Source organism: Delphinus delphis, chromosome X, assembly GCF_949987515.2.
Source record: "Delphinus delphis chromosome X, mDelDel1.2, whole genome shotgun sequence".
Taxonomy (NCBI): Eukaryota; Metazoa; Chordata; class Mammalia; order Artiodactyla; family Delphinidae; genus Delphinus; species Delphinus delphis.
The window spans coordinates 80,661,223-80,682,868 of record NC_082704.1 but is presented as its reverse complement, the minus strand read 5'-3'; the positions used below and the strand labels follow the sequence as shown (position 1 = coordinate 80,682,868).

General features: G+C 38.1%; 1 protein-coding gene across 8 annotated transcripts in view; it reads left to right on the top strand.

Annotated features, from left to right (window-relative positions):
* PFKFB1 (6-phosphofructo-2-kinase/fructose-2,6-biphosphatase 1) overlaps nt 1–21,646 on the top strand; it is a 185,975-nt gene that overhangs the window by 125,925 nt on the left and 38,404 nt on the right. Inside the window, exon 12 of one of the 8 annotated variants that reach the window (XM_069540325.1) lies at nt 20,298–20,595. The exons of the other annotated variants lie outside the window; for them this stretch is intronic. Coding sequence (XP_069396426.1) covers nt 20,298–20,503 — 206 coding nt within the window. The 3' untranslated portion in view covers nt 20,504–20,595. Of the gene's footprint in view, nt 1–20,297; nt 20,596–21,646 lie in introns of those variants that run through there. 8 annotated transcript variants of the gene reach the window in all.

The following is a 21,646-nucleotide window of genomic DNA, read 5'->3' as shown; positions in this document are numbered from 1 at the left end:
ACACCAGGCTGTGTTGGGGCATGAGTGAGGCTGTGTTGTTCACCGCTTCAGATTGGCAAGTGTGACAAGGCACCAGCCACCAGTAAAGGGTCTGTCTGCCTTGATTGTCAGCAAGCTAACACGCACATACTTCTCACAAGTAGAGCCTAGACTCCTACAGCCCTTCTTTCTGTCTTGGTGGATTTCCCAGCAGGTAAAGCAGCCTAACTCCTCCATGTAAGATCCCAGGACAGGGATACCCAGATTGTGGCTCAAACTGCTAACCCCCCAGGGCGAAGGTCCACCCATGCAGACCTCCTCGTCCTTACAGATACCTCCCAGAGGTGCAGATCCTTACCTGATGCTTTTTTTCCCCCTACTTGGTTAGATGGAGATCTTTCTTGCAGCTTTGATTATATAGGAGTTCTTCTGCAAATTTCCAAATAGTTTTCTATGAAAAATACTTAACTAAAGCCAAGTGTAATCCTCTCTGAAGACCTCAGAAGGCAAGAATTATCTTCATACTCATCTTTGCCATGCTCCAGGTTACCAGTAATCCCCTGGAGGGGAGATTGTACAGGCATCTGGTGCTCTGGTTTTTATGTCTGATGCCCCAGTTTTGTGACTGCCACCCTGGGGATGCCCCTAGAACTTCTGACTCTGGTGACAAGTGGGGCTTGCATTCACAGGTCCCATGGAACTGTAACAAGTAGAGAAACAGATCCTGGCCAGTTGTCCTGGGCAGTCTTTCCGAAAAAGAGGTCTATCTGTTTGTCCTGGAGCTTTGGTATGAGGGGCAGGCTTCTGGTTTGGCACATATCTAGGAGCCTACTTAGGTGCTCTCCAGAGACAGAAGGCAGTGGATGCCATTTTAGCATTCTCCCTCTGCCTTGCTCCAGTTCACTATATCTCTCAGGAGATTGTACACTAGTCTGATGCCCCAATTTTTGTAGCTGCCACCCAGGGGACACCTCTAGATTACCTGGCTATGTTGACTAGTGGGGCTAATGCTAATGGGTCCCACAGGACTGTGACAAATGGAGAAAGTATTCTTAACCAGCTACCACCTCCGAGGGCACACGTGAGAGGTAACAGACTGAGGCACCCAGTCTTTCTGTGAAAGAGGTCTATTAGCTTATCTTTATAGCTGTGTCCTGAGGGGCAGGCTGCTAATTAAACACACACCTAAGAACTCAATGTAATCCTTTCCAAAGACCTCAAAGGGCAGGAGCTATCTTCACACTCCCTCTGCCATGCTCCAGATCACTGGTAACTCCTAAAGGGAAGTTGTGCACACACCTGGTGTCCTGGTTTTTATGTCTGGTGCTCCAGTTTTCATGGCTGCCCCTTAGGGGAAGTACCTTGATCTCCTAGCTCTAGTGGCCAACAAGACTTTTGTTCTTGAGTTCAATGTGATGGTAGGATAGAAACAGTTCTGTGCTAGCTATCATTCCAAGGCTCAGTGAAGAAGGAACAGAAAGAAATGCCTATCTATCTCCCAATCCTCCCCTAAAATAAGTATATTTGCATACTTTAAAGGCTGCTGCCTGAGAGTCCATTTTCCATACAGACTGAATCTAAAGGCTGACTGAGATCCTCCTGTTTGTAACAACAGGTCTTGACACACTCTCAACTACTGGAAACCACTAAAAGTAAAATAGGCTGCTTGGATAAGCACAAAGTTTTGAGAGACAACAAAGATTGGGGCAGGGTGGAACAATTAGGTTCATCTCCCACAGGAGGCCAATCCTTCAAGACTGGGATAGGTGGTTGTTTTATTTAATGCATAGAAACCAACATAAAGAGTCCAGGAAAATGAAAAAAACATAGAAATATATTTCAAACAAAAGACAAGATGAAAGGAAGCTCAGACGTTTCTAAATAAAATGAACCCAAAGAGACCCACAACAAGACACTATAATTAAAGTGTCAAAAGTTAAAGACAAGGAGAGAATCTTAAAAGTAGCAAAGGAAAACAATTTGTTAAGCATAAGGGAATCCTCATAAGACTATCAGCAAATTTTTCAGCAGAAACTTTGCAGCCTGGAAGTGAGTAGCACAATGTGTTCAAAGTGCTGAAAGAAAAAAACTCTGCCAAGCAAGAATATTCTAACTGGCAAAGTTGTCATTCAAAATTGGAGGAGAAATAGTTTTCTTGGTAAGCTAAAGCTAAAGAAATTCATCACCATGAATGGCCTTACAGGAAATATTAAAGGGACTTCTTTAAGTTGAAAAGAAATGGTGGTAATTAGTAACAGGAAAAAATATCAAAGTATAAATCTTACTGGTAAAGGTAAATATATAGTATTGATAAAATTCAAAGTAACCCAATGATGTAAAGGTGGTAGGTTAATCACTTGTAAAGTTAGTATGAAGGTTAAATGGCAAAAGTAGTAAATATAACTATAATAATTTGCTAAGGGATACATAAGGCTGTACACACTGTCTCCTCCTCTCTCAAGCAGAAAGGGGAGATGGGAGGAAAGTAGACAAAATTCTCTGCCATAGCCCCCTGGCAACCTTGCATGCATCCATATTTGCCATGTAGGCAAAGGCTTTAACTACAGCAAATCTGGATCTTGGTTGAGTGCCTTTGATCCTCCCAGAACAGAAGCTGGTGGGAGGCGTGTGATGAGTTTCTATAAGGTCACCTCCCACTTGCCTCCTTAACTCTCCTATCAGGCTATCATCATAAGACAACTTTTCATTGCCTCTTGTGTTCTGATGAGGTATCAAGCTTCCTGACTCATATCTTTCAGAATAGAGCTAAAGAACATAAAACCACTTACCTGAAGGCTGGAGTTGGCTCCTCAGGAGTGGAGTATCCACAGTTCACACTATAGGCATCTGCCTCTTTTATTTTGGTGTCATCCTTTTCAGTGTGTGAGACAAAGACCCAGGAAAATGACACCTTTGACTACTCTTCCTTTTGTGGTCTATACAAGTAATAAACAGTCTGAATCTAAAAGTTGCTCATTGTTCTGAAGAATGTTCTCTGTCCCTAGTCCAATAATTTTAACAATACTCCCCATGGGTCTGGGAACTCCCCAGCAATAGCCCAAGCCTAGACTATTTCCCCAGCTATCCTCCTTTGACTCCATGCCTAGGCAAGTGAGGAGACACTCTGGTAAAATCACTAACCTGTCTGGATTGACTCCAACTCCATGGTTCCAACATTTCCTCGGGTATCACAATCATGCTCCAGAACTTACAGGCAAATCGCTGGTCAGCAACATTTCACAGTCCCCTCAATGGACATTCTAAACCCTTACCTCTCTCCTTCAGCTTTCTTTGTCTCACCTAAATACATACCTCTATATAGAAGGCAATCTGCCTTCAGTGTATCTGGGACATGAAGTAAGTAAATAGCAAAGTCAGTTCCTGGCTTTTGACTTTGAAAATCCTTAATTTGGGCATAAGGCAAATTCATCCATAAGCCTAAGTGAACAGTCAGGGTCAGTTTTTCCTTTGAGACTAGATTAAATTTTCCCAATATAAGAAGAGGAGAAAAGTCTCAAAGACAAAGCAAAGAGAGATTAGATACCACTGTGGACTCTGAGAATGGAACATATAGCCTGCTAAAACTCAGACTGAGACTCCAGAACTCCTAGATTAGTCTGAATATCAGGAAGAAGAGTGAATTTTTTTTTTCCTCCCTAGTGTGGAGGACAGGTACCTGGCAAAATCCCAGAGTCCCCTCATTGCATCACAATTTGCAAGAATAAAGAAGACATTTCTGTGTAGTATCTAGGCAAATAAACCTGCCCATAATTTCCTATAGTCAAGAGCAGTGCAAGAGCAATAAAACATTTTCCAAGCAAGGAAACTGAAGTGATTCTGTGATCAGAACAAGGAAGAGGTATCAGTGACTGGCATAGACAAATGACCAAAAGCCTCACAAGAATATATCTCAGTGATGCCAGCAAGGATATATAAGAGCACAGAGTATTAGATGCCTAACTCTGTATCCTCCCTCCAGAATATAAATACATCCCTGGAGAGAAGTATGTCAAAGGGGAAAGAGTCCTTAAATAACTGAAATTAAGTATCCACCATTCTAGTGTGATGGGGATGAAGAAAGAAAAAAATAGTGTTAGAAAAAAAAGAAAGCAATATTTCTTACACCCTTTAGTGGACATGGTTTCGTACTATTAATATAGGGGAGTTTAGAAATAGTTATAAGTGGGGAAAGTTAACAAATTTCTAAGTTAACTAACCACATCTGTGCCTAAGAACAAGAGTAAGACTCCTACTGCCCCCTGGTGGAAGTGTACTCTAAAGTGGATGCTCCCTTCAGTTCTGAGTGGAGGAAATGCTTTCCTTCCTACTTGCTGTGCTGTTTTGTTTCGTTTTGTTTTTCCTGAGAGTGGTTTTACTTTTATTAATATTGTTGGCATAATTTTATAGGTCCAAAATGGAGCTGCTCCTACCCTGGGTGCCATGTCAGCAAGTTGAAATTTAGATAGCTTTTGTGTTCCTGTAAATGTTCTGCTTGCCCAGAAACGTAGTACATATACCAGGTCAGCCAATCCCCAAATGTCAAGCCAACTCTGGACACTGTACTATTTTCTTGTCCCTTCTCATCCCAAACAAGGTTGAGTCTGTGGCCTCAGCCAATCAGAAATTTTCTATTTTTCTCTTCCTTGTTCTTTATTCTTTGTCCCATAAAAGTTTTCTTCCTTCTGCTCTGTTTTGCAGTTCTCTGAATGGAGAATGTCAGCTACATGAAACGTTATTTTTAACCTTGACGAATAATTAAAAAAATTATTTTAACTTGAAGTAGAGTTGATTTACAATGTTATATTAGTTTCAGGTGTATAACATAGTGATTCTATATTTTTAAAGATTATACTCCATTTAAAGTTATAAAATATTGGTTATATTCCCTGTGCTGTACCTTGTATCCTTGTATCTTATTTATTCTATATGTAGTAATTTGTACCTCTTAATCCCCTTCCCCTATTTTGCCACTCCCCTTATACCTCTCCCCACTGGTAACCACTAGTTTGCTCCTTATATCTATGAATCTGTTTCTGTTTTGTTAGATTCATTAGTTTGTGTTTATTTTTTAGATTCTACATAGAAGTGATAGCATACTATTTGCCCTTAACTGACTTACTTCACTAAACATAATGACCTCTATGTACATCCATGTTGTTGCAAATGGCAAAATTTCATTCTTTTATGACTGAATAATTGATATTCCACCGTGTGTGTGTGCGTGTGTGTGTTTGTACATCTTCTTTATCCATTCATCTGTTGATGGACCACTTAGGTTGCTTCCATATCTTGGCTATTGTAAATAATGCTGCTGTGAACATTGGGATGCATATATCTTTTCAAATTAGTGTTTTCATTTTCTTTGGATATATACCCAGGGGTGGAATTGCTGGATCATATGGTAGCTCTATTTTTAGTTTTTTGAGGAACCTCCATACTGTTTTCCATGGTGGCTGCACCAATTTACATTCCCATCAACAATGTACTAGGGTTCCCTTTTATGCATGTCTTCACCAACATTTGTTATTTTATGTTCTTTTCGATGATAATTATTCTGACAGGTGTGAGGTGATATCTCATTGTGGTTTTGATTTGCATTTCCCTCATGATTAGTGATATTGAGCATTTTTCATATTCCTGTTGGTCATTTTTATGTCTTCTCTGGAAAAATATCTATTCAGGTCTTCCACCCATTTTTTTAAAATTATTATTTTTATTTATTTATTTATTTTTAACAACTTTATTGGGGTATAATTGCTTTACAATGGTGTGTTAGTTTCTGCTTTATAACAAAGTGAATCAGTTATACATATACATATGTTCCCATATCTCTTCCATCTTACGTCTCCCTCCCTCCCACCCTCCCTATCCCACCCCTCCAGGTGGTCACAAAGCACTGAGCTGATCTCCCTGTGCTATGCGGCTGCTTCCCACTAGCTATCTACCTTATGTTTGGTAGTGTATATATGTCCATTCCTCTCTCTCTCTTTGCCACAGCTCACCGTTCCCCCTCCCCATATCCTCAAGTCCATTCTCTAGTAGATCTGTGTCTTTATTCCTGTCTTACCCCTAGGTTCTTCCACCCATTTTTAAAATCAGGTTGCTTGTTTGTTTATATTGAGTTATATGAGCAGTTTATATATTTTGGATATTAACCCCTTATCAGACATATCATTTGCACATATCTTTTCCCGTTCAATAGGATGTCTTTTTGTTTTCTCAATGGTTTCCTTTGCTGTACAAAAGCTTTCAAGTTTAATTAGGTCCCATTTGTTTATTTTTGCTTTCGTTTCCCTTGCTTGAGGAGACAGATCCAAAAAAATATTGCTGAGACATGCCAAAGAGTGTACTATCTATGTTTTCTTCTAAGAGTTTTGTGGTTTCTGGTCTTACATTTAGGTCTTTAGTCCATTTTGACTTTATTTTTGTATATGGTGTGAGAAAATGTTCTAATTTCATTCCTTTACATGTAGCTGTTCAGTTTTCCCAACTCCACTTATTGAAAAGACTGTCTTTTGCTATTGCATATTTTTGCATCCTTTGTCATAGATTAATTAACCATATGTGTGTGGGTTTATTTCTGGGCTTTCTATTCTGTTCCACTGATCTATGTGTCTGTTTTTTGCCAGTACCATACTGTTTTGTCATGCTGTTTCATACCCCTGTATTTCTATACATACTGTTTCCTTTGGCTAGAACCATCTTTCTCTGAACCTTGTTCACCTGATGAAGGTAAGGTCCCATTCATGTTTTATGTTTCAACTCAAGTATTTCTTTCTCTACAAAGCCTTTTCTGTCCTCCCATCTCTGATCTCACACCTCAGCACAGGTAAAAATAATCTTTCCTTTCTTTGTGTTCCAATATGTTGGTATATGTATCTGCATGTTATCTAAACTAATTTATTACTGTTGTTTTTTATGTATTTGCTTCCTAAAAATCTGTTAGCTCTTTCAAGGCATGAAGCTAGGCCTGACTAACCTTACAATCCCCAAGTTACAAAGCAGAGGACAGACACAGTGTATTAAATCTCAGGGACTGTTTGGTGATATGTTTCGTGGATATATGGAGAAAAAAAACAATATCTTTTCTATTAAATGTATATAATTTAAGGTTTTATTAATTACTTTAAGGTTTTATTTAATTACTTTATGTATTTTAAATTTTTCCTGCTATATATATTCTATTTTGAAATTAGATCATTGAAATCTGTACTATAACGTATGTTTTTATTTCCCATTTTAATAATTTGGGTGGTAGGCATTTAGCTCTTATGTTGCTATGACTTCTTCAGAAAATATGATTTGTATTATTGTTGATGATCCTCTTTATCGTATTTAGTGAATTTAAGCTTAAATTGTCTAATACTAATGTAGTTATTGTCTAATACTAATGTAATTGTCTAATACTAATGTAGTTATTTATGCTTTCTTTTATTGTTATGTATTCCACTCACTTGTGAGATTAGGGAGCAGAAAAATACCCAGAGTTTCTCACAGAAATATGTGTGGGGGGGGCAGGGGAAGGGTTTATCACATCAGCTCAGTCAAACATCTTAAAAATAAGTCAATTATTAGAGTAAATTGAGGCATAAGGAGATAAGGGAATTTAGTTACTATTATACAGCTAGGAAGTAGAACAAGCATCAACTTCAAAGTCAGTGCTCCTTCTACTTCCCTGGACCCCCACATCTACACATGTCCAGTGAGGTCCTCCATGGCTACAACATATTGGATCATGAAATCTACCATGATAACTGAGCTAGTCAACCCAGACTAGCCTTGCAGTATGGGTAGAAGATGATACATATACAGCCTTCTCCCTTCTCAATTCTGGTGGATGGTGGCAAGTCAGCTTCACCTGTATGAATGGGGTGGGATAGGATGGAGGGTGCTATGATCTGAATGTTTGTGTGCCTCCAAAATTCATATGTTGAAGTCCCAAAAATGATGATACTAAGAGTTAGAGCTTTGGGGAGGTGCTTAAGTGATGAGGGTAGTGCCTTCATAAATGGAATTAGAGCCTTATGAAAGAGACCCCACAGAGATCCCTAGCTCCTTCTACCATGTAAGAACACAATAATAAGGCATCAGCTATGAACCAGGAAAAGGCAACCATGTCAGTAGCTTGATCTTGGACTTCCAACCTCCAGAACTATGAGAAATAAATTTCTGTTGTTCATAAGCTTACCCAGTCTGTGGTATTTTATTATAACAGCTCAAATTGACTAAGGCAGAGGGATTACCAAACAGAAAGCCACGTAAAGTGACATCAAAAGGGGCAATATCTGGGTAGGATGAGAAGTAATCCCTGTACCACATACTGTTTATTTTTTCTTGCCTGCAACACTATTCCACCTGCCCAAATGCCATGCTCCTCTCCAAACCTACAACCAGCTCTTCCTGCCCTGCCTCTTCCAACAAGCCCACCCTGAGAGAACCATCCCTCCCCTCAGCACCAAGGCTGCACCCCTCATTCATAACCTCACCCTGGACTCACCATCCTTTCCAGGAGCCAGCCTCTGAAGAGTGTCATGTCCTCAGGTAAACTGGGTCTCTTCCAAGAGGGGTCATGTGGTGTGTGTTGTGGAGAGAGACGGACACACAGACAGGTTCTAAGTCTCCTCCCATGCCCCTTACTGGTGTAAGAAATTGCAGTCTAGCAAGGTTCTCTTCTGGGATAGAATTTCATGTGCTTTCTTCCCCCTCTACTTTCTGACTGTCAGAATAACGTGTGTGAATAAGACTTTTAGCACCTCATGAAATCACAGATGAATTTCTGGTCCCAGATGTTTGCTGATCTGGCCACAAGATCAACTCCTCTGGAATTTCAGCCCAAGACAAATGTCCATTTAGACATGCCTCTGTGCCTCCTTTTTTCCAGAAAATGGAAACTAGGGAATTCTGCTCCCCACCCCCCTTTTCTGCTAAAGCTTTCAGGAAGATTAGGGGAAAACTGAGCCCCCAAACTCTCTGAGATGCCTGCTTACATACATTCCCTTGGCTTCCTTCCTTTCAGAGTCTTTGTTCTGTTTTATCCCCACAGGATTGGCTATCTGCTCTGTTTTAACATTTAAGGAAAAGTGAGCGTATCAATTTACATTCCCACCAACAGTGCAAGAGTGTTCCCTTTTCTCCACACCCTCTCCAGCAATCCCACTACTGGGCATATACCCTGAGAAAACCATAATTCAAAAAGAGTCATGTACCAAAATGTTCATTGCATCTCTATTTACAATAGCCAGGACATGGAAGCAACCTAAGTGTCCATCAACAGATGAATGGATAAAGAAGATGTGGAACATATATACAATGGAATATTACTCAGCTATAAAATAAACTAAATTGAGTTATCTGTGGTGAGGTGGATGGACCTAGAGTCTGTCATACAGAGTGAAGTAAGTCAGAGACAAACAAATGCCATATGCTAACACATATATATGGAATCTAAGAAAAAAAAAAGGTCATGAAGAACCTAGGGGTAAGACGGGAATAAAGACACAGACCTACTAGAGAATGGACTTGAGGATATGGGGAGGGAGAGGGGTAGGCTGTGTTGAGGTGAGAGAGTGGCATGGACATATATACACTACCAAACGTAAAATAGATAGCTAGTGGGAAGCAGCCGTGTAGCACAGGGAGATCAGATAGGTGGTTTGTGACCGCCTAGAGGGGTGGGATAGGGAGGGTGGGAGGGAGGAAGACGCAGGAGGGAAGAGATATGGGAACATGTGTATATGTATAACTGATTCACTTTGTTATAAAGCAGAAACTAACACACCGTTGTAAAGCAATTATACTCCAATAAAGATGTTAAACAAAAAAAGGAGAAGTGGGGAGAGAGCTGCTTTATACCTTAGGGTTTAAGAGTGCAGGCTCACAATTGTTGGGAAAGATGGAGGAACAAGAATTAGATTTTATCCTCTCACACAAAAGAAACAAAAAAGGACAAAATTTATGAAACAACGTGTTTCAAGACACTGGACATCAGGTAACAAAGGACAATGATCCCTGAGAAATGGGAAACAAATGAGGTGGGGTCTACTATTGCCCCAGCTTACAGTTTTGAGGCACAAGTAGGTAGAACTAAGGTGAAGCCCACAGGATTCCCTGAGTTAGCAGATGGAGTTGGAAGTCGAGGAGATCAAGTCAGAGAGAGTCCACAGGACAGAGTAAGGAGATGAGATAGCTGCACAGAGTAAGAACTCCAGAGATCTGCAAAGCGTTCTTCTCAAGTATTCAGTTGAGTTCTGATTTGTGTGTGCAGGTGAGGAAACTACCAGAGGCTAGGGAAAAAACAACATCAAAATATTATAAGAAAGAATACCTGAGACTCACTCAAAGTGGAAAAGAGTGTCTGTCTCCATCAGCCAGTCTGGAAAACCTCATAACCCTTGGGGCATTAGTTAGAGTACACAGAAGGGACTTGCCTCCATATTGGGGAATAATTACCTTAAGATTGATTGAGAATTGCTCTAGTACTGCCTTAAAAAACATAAAAGGAACACCTGAAAGGATTAAACAATTTCCTAGTAACTGTGTCCCAGAACGAAGATGAAAGGTATGGTATTTATAGAAATGCAAAAATTATCAGCACTCAACAATGTAAAATTAATAATGTCTCAGAACTGATAAAAAATTATCAGGCATTCAAAAATGGAACATATGAGTGAAAATGAGAAAAATCAGTCAATGGAAAATGACCCCCAACTGACACAGACACTACAATTAAGAGACAAGGTCATTAAAATAGTTACTGTAACTATATTCTATATGTTCAGAAATTAATTAGAAACACAGAAGGTATACAAGATATCTGCAATGAACTTCTAGAGATGATAACTACCATGTTTGAGATGGAAAATGCACTGAATGGGATTGCTGGCAGATTAAACATTACAGTGAAAAGGTCAGTGAAGTTAAAACAGAATGAGAAACACAAAGAAAAAAGATATTTTAAAGAAATAAACAGAGAATCATTAAGCTTTGGGACTTTTTTTTTCCTTTGAGTTGAGTTTTATTCTATGAAGTCTGAAAGTCTTATGTCATAAAGAAAAGGATTCTAACATTGAGGAGGTCTGTTTTTTTTTTAAAGGATACAATTATTATTCAATTTGTTATTCCCTATATACAAAAAATTAGCTTGGTAAAACATTAAAAGCTTTCACTTTTAGACTGAGAATAATTCATAGCTCCCAAATATTCCCACTTCTAGTTAACACTGTACTGGAGTCTTAGCAAGTACAATAATGCAAGAAATATAACTACAAGGTATAAGAATACAGAAAGGAAGAAATATTGTTCTTATTAAGTTATGAGCCCCTTTTTTCCCTTATTAGTCATAAATTTCATTCACATGAGTGAATACATACCAATCCCAATCGCCCAATTCATCACACCACCACCCGCACCCCCATGCCACTTTCCCACCTTGGTGTCCATACGTTAGTTCTCTACATCTGTGTCTCAATTTCTGCCCTGCACACCAGTTCAGCTGTATCATTTTTCTAGGTTCCACATATATGCATTAATATACGATATTTGTTTTTCTCTTTCTGACTTACTTCACTCTGTATGACAGACTCTAGATCCATTCACATCTCAACAAATAAACAAATTTTGTTCCATTTTATGGCTGAGTAATATTCCATTGTATATATGTACCACATCTTCTTTATCCATTCGTCTGTCGATGGGCATTTAGGTTGCTTCCATGACCTGGCTACTGTAAATAGTGCTGCAATGAACATTGGGGTGCATGTGTCTTTTTGAATTATGGTTTTCTCAGGGTATATGCCCAGTAGTGGGATTGCTGGGTCATATGGTAATTCTATTTTTATTTCTTTAAGGAACCTCCATACTGTTCTCCATAGTGGCTGTATAGATTTACATTACCACTAACAGTGCAAGAGGGTTCCCTTTTCCCCAGCATTTATTGTTTGTAGATTTTCTGATGATGCCCATTCTAACTGGTGTGAGGGGATACCTCATTGTAGTTTTGATTTGCATTTCTCTAATAATTAGTGATGTTGAGCAGCTTTTCATGTGCTTCTTGGCCATCTGTATGTCTTCTTTGGAGAAATGTCTATTTAGGTCTTCTGCCCATTTTTGGATTGGGTTGTTTGTTTTTTTAATATTGAGCTGCATGAGCTGTTTATATATTTTGGAGATTAATCCTTTGTCCTTTGATTCGTTTGCAAATATTTCCTCCCATTCTGAGGGTTGTCTTTTGGTCTTGTTTATGGTTTCCTTTGCTGTGCAAACGCATCAAAGTTTCGTTAGGTCCCATTTGTTGATTTTTGTTTTTATTTCCATTACTCTAGGAGGGGGATCAAAAAAGATCTTGCCATGATTTATGTCAAAGAGTGTTCTTCCTATGTTTTCCTCAAAGAGTTTTGTAGTATCCAGTCTTACATTTAGGTCTGTAATCCATTCTGAGTTTATTTTTGTGTATGGTGTTAGGGAGTGTTCTAATTTAATTCTTTTACATGTAGCTGTCCAGTTTTCCCAGCACCACTTATTGAAGAGACTGTCTTTTCTCCATTGTATATCCTCGCCTCCTTTGTCATAAATTAGTTGACCATAGGTGCATGGGTTTACCTCTTGGGTTTATCTTGTTCCATTGATCTATGTTTCAGTTTTGGTGCCAGTACCATACTGTCTTGATTACTGTAGCTTTGTAGTATTGTCTGAAGTCAGGGAGTCTGATTCCTCCAGCTCCGTTTTTTTCCCTCAAGACTGCTTTGGCTATTCGGGTTCTTTTGTGTCTCCATACAAATTTTAAGATTTTTTGTTCTAGTTCCCTAAAAAAGGACTTTGGTAATTTGATAGGGATTGCCTTGAATCTATAGATTGCTTTGGGTGGTATAGTCATTTTCACAATATTGATTATTCCAATTCAAGAACATGGTATATGTCTCCATCTGTTGTTATCATCTTTAATTACTTTCATAAGTGTCTTATAGTTTTCTGCATACAGGACTTTTGTCTCCCTAGGTAGGTTTATTCCTCGGTATTTTATTCTTTTGGTTGCAATCGTAAATGGGAGTGTTTCTTGAATTTCTCTTTCAGATTTTTCATCATTAGTGTATAAGAATTCAAGAGATTTCTGTGCATAATTTTGTATCCTGCTACTTTACCAAATTCATTGATTAGCTCTAGTAGTTTTTTGGTAGCATCTTTAGTATTCTCTATGTATAGTATCATGTCATCTGCAAACAGTGACAGTTTTACTTCTTCTTTTCCAATTTGTATTCATTTTATTTCTTTTCCTTCCCTGATTGCCATGGCTAGGACTTCCAAAACTATGTTGAATAATAGTGGTGAGAGTGGACATCCTTGTCTTGTTCCTGATTTTAGAGGAAAGGCTTTCCGTTTTTTACCACGGAGAAAGATGTTTGCTGTGGGTTTGTCATATATGGCTTATATTATTTTGAGGTAGGTTCCCTCTATGCCCACTTTCTGGAGAGTTTTTAGCATAAATTGCTGTTGAATATTCTCAAAAGATTTTTCTGCATCTATTGAGATGATCATATGGTTTTTATTTTTCAGTTTGTTAATATGGTGTATCACATTGATTGATTTGCGTATATTGAAAAATCCTTGCATCCCTGGGATAAATCCCGTATGATCATGCTGTATGAGCCTTTTAATGTTTTGTTGGATTCTGTTTGCTAGTATTTTGTTGAGGATTTTTGCATTCATATTCTTCAGTGATATTGGTCTGTAATTTTCTTTTTTTGTAGTATCTTTGTCTGGTTTTGGTATCAGTGTGATGGTGGCCTCATAGAATGAGTTTGGGAGGGTTCCTTCCTCTGCAATGTTTTGGAAGAGTTTGAGAAGGATGGGTGATAGCTCTTCTCTAAATGTTTGATACAATTCACCTGTGAAGCCATCTGGTCCTGGACTTTTGTTTGTCAGAAGATTTTTAATCGCAGTTTCAATTTCATTACTTGTGATTTGTCTGTTCATATTTTCTATTTCTTCCTTGTTCAGTCTTGGAAGGTTATACCTTTTTAAGAGTTTGTCCATTTCTTCCAGGCTGCCCATTTTATTGGCATACAGTTGCTTGTAGTAGTCTCTTAGGATGCTTTGTATTTCTGTGGTGTTTGTTGTAACTTCTGCTTTTTCATTTCTAATTTTATTGCTTTGAGTCCTCTCCCACTTTTTCTTGATGAGTCTGGCTAATGGTTTATCAATTTTGTTTACCTTGCTAAAGAACCAACTTTTAGTTTTATTGATCTTTGCTATTATTTTCTTTGTTTCCGTTTCATTTATTTCCTCTCTGATTTTTATGATTTCTGTCCTTCTGCTAACTCTGGGTTTTGTTGTTCTTCTTTCTCTAGTTCCTTTAGGTGTAAGCTTAGGTTGTCTATGTGAGATTTTTCTTGTTTCTTGAGGTAGGCTTGTATGGCTATAAAATTCCCTCTTAGAACTGCTTTTGCTGCATCCCGTAGGTTTTGGATCATCATGTTTTCATTGTCATTTGTCTCTAGGTATTTTTTGATTTCCTCTTTGATTTCTTCAGTGATCTCTTGGTTATTTAGTAACGTAGTGTTTAGCCTCCATGTGTTTGTGTTTTTTACGTCTTTTTCCCTCTAATTCATTTCTAATCACATAGCATTGTGGTCAGAAAAGATGCATGATATGATTTCAATTTTCTTAAATTTACTGAGGCTTGATTTGTGACCCAAGATGTGATCTATCTTGCAGAATGTTCCGTGTGCACTTGAGAAGAAAGTGTAATCTGAAGTTTTTGGATGGAATGTCCTATAAATATCAATTAAATATATCTGGTCTATTGTGTCATTTAAAGCTTCTCTTTCCTTATTTTCATTTTGGATGATCTGTCCATTGGTGTAAGTGAGGTGTTAAAATCCCTCACTATTATTGTGTTACTGTCGATTGCTTCTTTTAGGGCTGTTAGCAGTTGCCTTATGTATTGAGGTGCTCCTATGTTGGGTGCATATATATTTATGATTATTATATCTTCTTATTGGATTGCTCCCTTGATCATTATGTAGTGTCCCTCCTTATCTCGTGTAACATTCTTTATTTTAAAGTCTATTTTATCTGATATGAGTATTACTACTCCAGCTTTCTTTTAATTTCCATTTGCATGGAATATCTTTTTCCATCCCCTCACTTTCAGTTTGTATGCATCCTTAGGTCTGAAGTGGGTCTCTTGTAGACAGCATGTATATGGGTCTTGTTTTTGTATCCCTTCAGCAAGCCTGTGCCTTTGGTTGGAGCATTTAATCCATTCACGTTTAAGGTAGTTATCAATATGTGTGTTCATAGACCATTTTCTTAATTGTTTTGGGTTTGTTTTTGTAGGTCATTTCTTGTCTTGTGTTTTCCACTTAGAGAAGTTCCCTTAGCATTTGTTGTAGAGCTGGTTTGCTAGTGCTGAATTCTATTAGCTTTTGCTTATCTGTAAGGCTTTTGATTTCTCCATCAAATCTGAATGAGATCCTTGTTGGGTACAGTAATCTTGGTTGTAGGTTCTTCCCTTTCATCACTTTAAGTACATCATTCCACTCCCTTCTGGCTTGCAGAGTTTCTGCTGAGAAATCAGCTGTTACCCTTATGGGAGTTACCTTGTATGTTATTTTTCATTTTTCCCTTGTTGCTTTCAATAATATTTCTTTGTCTTTAATTTTTGCCAGTTTGATTACTATGTGTCTTCATGTATTTTTCCTTGGGTTTATCATTTATGGGACTCTCTGCACTTCCTGGACTTCGGTGGCTACTTCCTTTCCCATGTTAGGGTAATTTTTGATTATAATCTCTTCAAATATATTCTTGGGTCCTTTCTATCTTACTTCTTCTGGGACACCTATAATGTGAATGTTGTTACATTTAATGTTGTCTGAGAGGTCTCTTAAGCTGATTTCATTTCTTTTTTTTTTAACATCTTTATTGGAGTATAATCGCTTTACAATGGTGCGTTAGTTTCTGCTTTATAACAAAGTGAATCAGTTATACATATACATATGTTCCCATATCTCTTCCTTCTTGCATCTCCCTCCCTCTCTCCCACACACCCTATAACATCCCGCTCCGTGGTCACAAACAACTGAGCTGATCTCCCTGTGCTATGCAGCTGCTTAGCACTGGCTATCTATTTAACATTTGGTAGTGTATATATGTTCATGCCACTCTCTCACTTTGTCAAGATTACCCTTCCCCCTCCCCATATCCTCAAGTGCATTCTCTAGTAGGTCTGTGTCTTTATTCCTGTCTTAACCCTAGGTTCTTCATGACCTTTTTTTTTTTCGATTCAATGTATATGTATTAACATTCGGTATTTGTTTTTCTCTTCTGACTTACTTCACTCTGTATGACAGACTCTAGGTCCATCCACCTCACTACAAATAACTCACATTCGTTTCTTTTGATGGCTGAGTAATATTCAATTGTATATATGTGCCACATTGTCTTTATCCATTCATCTGTTGATGGACACTTAGGTTGCTTCCATGTCCTGGCTATTGTAAATAGAGCTTCAATGAACATTTTGGTACATGACTGTTTTTCAACTATGGTTTTCTCAGGTACATGCCAGGTAGTGGGATTGCTGCGTCGTATGGTAGTACTATTTTTAGTTTTTAAAGGAGCCTCCATACTATTCTCCATAGTGGCTCTACCAATTTACATTCTCACCAACAGTGCAAGCGTGTTCCCTTTTCTCCACACCCTGCCCAACATTTATTGTTTCTAGATTTTTTGATGATGGCCATTCTGACTGCTGTGAGATGATATCTCATTGTAGTTTTGATTTGCATTTCTCTAATGACAAATGACGTTGAGCATACTTTCATGTGTTTGTTGGCAATCTGTATATCTTCTCTGGAGAAATGTCTATTTAGGTCTTCTGCCCATTTTTGGATTGGGTTGTTTGTTTTTTGTTACTGAACTGCATGAGCTGCTTGTAAAACTTGGAGATAAATCCTATGAAAGTTGCTTCATTACCAAATATTTTCTCCCATTCTGAGGGTTGTCTTCTGGTCTTGTTAATGGTTTCCTTTGCTGTGCAAAAGCTTTGAAGTTTCATTAGGTCCCATTAGTTTATTTTTGTTTTTATTTCCATTTATCTAGGAGGTGGGTGAAAAAGGATCTTGCTGTGATTTATGTCATAGAGTGTTCTGCCTATGTTTTCCTCTGACTTTGATAGTGCCTGGCCTTACATTTAGGTCTTTAATCCATTTTGAGTTTATTTTTGTGTATGGTGTCAGGAGGTGTTCTAATTTCATACTTTTACATGTACCTGTCCAGTTTTCCCAGCACCACTTATTGAAGAGGCTGTCTTTTCTCCACTATATATTTTTGCCTCCTTTTTCAAAGATAAGGTGTCCATATGTGCGTGGGTTTATCTCTGGGCTTTCTATTCTGTTCCATTGATCTATATTTCAGTTTTTGTGCCAGTACTATACTGTCTTAATTACTGTAGCTTTGTAGTAAGTCTGAAGTCAGGGAGCCTGATTCCTCTAGCTCCATTTTTCGTTCTCAAGATTGCTTTGGCTAATTGGGGTCTTTTGTGTTTCCATACAAAATGTGAAATATATTGTTCTAGTTCTGTGAAATATGTCAGTGGTAGTTTGATAGGGATTGCATTGAATCTGGAGATTCCTTTGGGTAATAGTCATTTTCACAATGTTGATTCTTCCAGTCAAAGAATATGGTATGTCTCTCCATCTATTTGTATCATCTTTAATTTCTTTCATCAGTGTCTCATAAATAACTGCATATGTGTATTTTGTCTTCTTAGGTAGGTTTATTCCTAGATATTTTATTCCTTTTGTTGCAATTGTAAATGGGAGTGTTTTCTTAATTTCACTTTCAGATTGTTCCTTATTACTGTATAGGAATGCCAGAGATTTCTGTGCATTAATTTTGTATCCTGCTACTTTACCAAATTCATTGATTAGCTCTAGTAGTTTTCTGGTAGCATCTTTAGTATTCTCTATGTAGAGTATCATGTTATCTGCAAGGAGTGACAGCTTTATTTCTTCTTTTCCAATTTGGATTCCTAGTATTTTTCTTCTCCTCTAATTGGTGTGGCTACAACTTCCAAATCTATGTTGAATAATAGTGCTAAGAGTGGGCAACCTTGTCACGTTCCTGATCTTAGTGGAAATGCTTTCAGATTTACGCCATTGAGGATGATGTTGGCTGTGGGTGTGTCATATATGGCCTTTATTATGTTGAGGAAAGTTCCCTCTATGCCTATTTTCTGCAGTGTTTTTATCATAAATCGGTGTTGAGTTTTGTCGAAAGCTTTCTCTAAATCTATTATGATGATCATATAGTTTTTCTCCTTCAATTTGCAAACATGGTGTATTATGTTGATTGATTTGCGTATATTGAAGAATCCTCTCATTCCTGGAATAAACCCCACTTGATCATGGTGTATCGTCCTTTTAATGTGCTGTTGGATTCTGTTTGCTAGTATTTTGTGGAGGATTTTGCCTCTATGTTCATCAGTGATATTGGCCTGTAGTTTTCTTTCTTTGTGACATCTTTGTCTAGTTTTGGTATCAGGGTGATGGTGGCCTCATAGAATGAGTTTGGGAGGGTTCCTTCCTCTGCTATATTTTGGAAGAGTTTGAGAAGGATAGGTGATAGCTCTTCTCTAAATTGTTGATCAAATTCGCCTGTGAAGCCATCTGGTCCTGGGCTTTTGTTTGTTGGAAGATTTTTAATCACAGTTTCAATTTCAGTGCTTGTGATTGGTCTGTTCTTATTTTCTATTTCTTCCTGATTCAGTCTTGGCAGGTTGTGCCTTTCTAAGAATTTGTCCATTTCTTCCAGGTTGTCCATTTTATTGGCATATAGTTGCTTGTAGTAATCTCTCATGATCTTCTGTATTTCTGCAGTGTCAGTTGTTACTTCTCCTTTTTCATTTCTAATTCTATTGATTTGAGTCTTCTCCCTTTTTTTTCTTGATCAGTCTGGCTAATGGTTTATCAATTTTTTTAAATCTTCCCAAAGAATCAGCTTTTAGTTTTATTGATCTTTGCTATCATTTCCTTTATTTCTTTTTCATTCATTTCTGATCTGATCTTTATGATTTCTTTCCTTTTGCTAACTTTGGGGTTTTTTTTGTTCTTCCTCTAATTGCTTTAGGTGCACAGTTAGATTTTTTATTTGAGATGTTTCATGATTCTTATGGTAGGATTGTATTGCTATAAACTTCCCTCTTAGAACTGCTTCTGCTGCATCCCATAGGTTTTTGGTCATCGTGTCTACATTGTCTTTTGTTTCTAGGTATTTTTTGATTTCCTCTTTGATTTCTTCAGTGATCACTTCGTTATTAAGTAGTGTATTGTTTAGCCTCCATGTGTTTCTAGTTTTTACAGATCTTTTCCTGTAATTGATTCCTAGTCTAATAGCATTGTCGTCGGAAAGATACTTGATACAATTTTAGTTTTCTTAAATTTACCAAGGCTTGATTTGTGACCCAAATATGATCTAGCTTGGAGAATGTTCCATGAGCACTTGAGAAAAATGTGTATTCTGTTGTTTTTGGATGGAATGTCCTATAAATATCAATTAAGTCCATCTTGCTTAATGTATCATTTAAAGCTTGTGTTTCCTTATCTATTTTCATTTTGGATGATCTGTCCATTGATGAAAGTGGGGTTTTAAATTTCCCTACTATGATTGTGTTACTGTCAGTTTCCACTTTTATGGCTGTTAGTATTTGCCTTATGTATTGAAGTGCTCCTATGTTGGGTGCATAAATATTTACAATTGTTATATCTTCTTCTTGGATTGATCCCTTGATCATTATGTAGTGTCCTTCTTTGTTTCCTCTAATAGTCTTTATTTTAAAGTCTATTTTGTCTGATACGAGAATTGCTACTCCAGCTTTCTTTTGGTTTCCATTTGCATGGAATAACTTTTTCCATCTCCTCATTTTCAGTCTGTATGTGTCCTTAGGTCTGAAGTGGGTCTCTTGTAGACAACATATATATGGGTCTTGTTTTTGTATCCATTTAGCCAGTCTGTGTCTTTTGGTGGGAGCATTTAGTCTATTTACATTTAAGGAAATTATCGATATGTATGTTCCTATTCTCATTTTCTTAATTGTTTTGTGTTTGTAATTGTAGGTCTTTTCCTTTTCTTGTGTTTCTTGCCTAGAGAAGGTACTTTAGCTTTTGTTGTAAAGCTTGTTTGGTCATGCTGAACTCTCCCAGCTTTTGCTTGTCTGTAAAGCTTTTAATTTCTCCATCAAATCTGAATGAGTTCCCTGGAGGGTAGAGTAAACTTGGTTGTAGATCTTTCTCCTTCATCACTTTTTTTTTTTTTTTTTGCAGTATGCGGGCCTCTTACTGTTGTGGCCTCTCCCATTGCGGAGCTCAGCCTCCAGATGCACAGTCTCAGCAGCCATGGCTCACGGTCCCAGCCGCTCTGCGGCATATGGGATCTTCCTGGACCAGGGCATGAACCCATGTCCCCTGCATTGGCAGGCCGACTCTCAACCACTGCACCACCATGGAAGCACTCTCCTTCATCAATTTAAATATATCCTGCCAGTCTCTTCTGGATTGCAGAGTTTCTGCTGAAAGATCAGCTGTTAACCTTATGGGGATTTCCTTGTGTGTTATTTGTTGTTTTTCCCTTGCTGTTTTTAACATGTTTTCTTTGCATTTAATTTTTGATAGTTTGATTAATATGTTTCTTTGTGTGTTTTTCCTTGGGTTTATCCTGTATGGGACTCTCTGTGCTTTCTGGACTTGATTAACTATTTCCTTTCCCATATTAGGGAAGTTTTCAACTATAATCTCTTCAAATATTGTCTCAGTCCCTTTCATTTTCTCTTCTTCTTCTGGGACCCCTATAATTCGACTGTTCGTTCATTTAATGTTGTCCCAGAAGTCTCTAAGACTGTCCTCAGTTCTTTCCATTCTTTTTTCTTTACTCTGCTCTGCAGTAGTTATTTCCACTATTTTATATTCCAGGTCACTTATCCGTTCTTCTGCATCAGTTATTCTCCTATTGATCCCTTCTAGAGTATATTTAATTTCATTTATTGTGTTGTTCATCATTGCTTGTTTCCTCTTTCGTTCTTCTAGATACTTGTTAAATGTTTCTTGTATTTTCTCTATTCTATTTCCAAGATTTTGCATCATCTTTACTCTGATTATTCTGAATCCTTTTTCTGGTAGACTGCCTATTTCCTCTTCATTTGTTAGTTCTGGTGGGTTTTTACCTTGTTCCTTCATCTGCTGTGTGTTTTTCTGTCTTCTCATTTTGCTTATTTTACTGTGTTTGGGGTCTCCTTTTTGCAGGTTGCAGGTTCGTGGTTCCCGTTGTTTTTGGTATCTGTCCCCAGTGGATAAGGTTGGTTCAGTGGGTTCTGTAGGCTTCCTGGTGGGGGGGGGACTAGTGCCTGTGTTCTGGTGGATGAGCCTGGATCTTGTCTTTCCGATGGGAAGGTCCTCGTCTGCTGGTGTATTTTGGGTTGTCTGTGGTCTTATTATGATTTTAGGCAGCCTCTGTGCTAATGGGTGGGGCTGTGTTCCTGTCTTGCTAGTTGTTTGGCATAGGGTGTCTAGCACTGTAGCTTCCTAGTCTTTGAGTGGTGCTGGGTCTTGGTGTTGAGATGGAGATCTCCGGGAGATTTTTGCCATTTGATATTACGTGGAGTTGCGAGGTCTCTTGT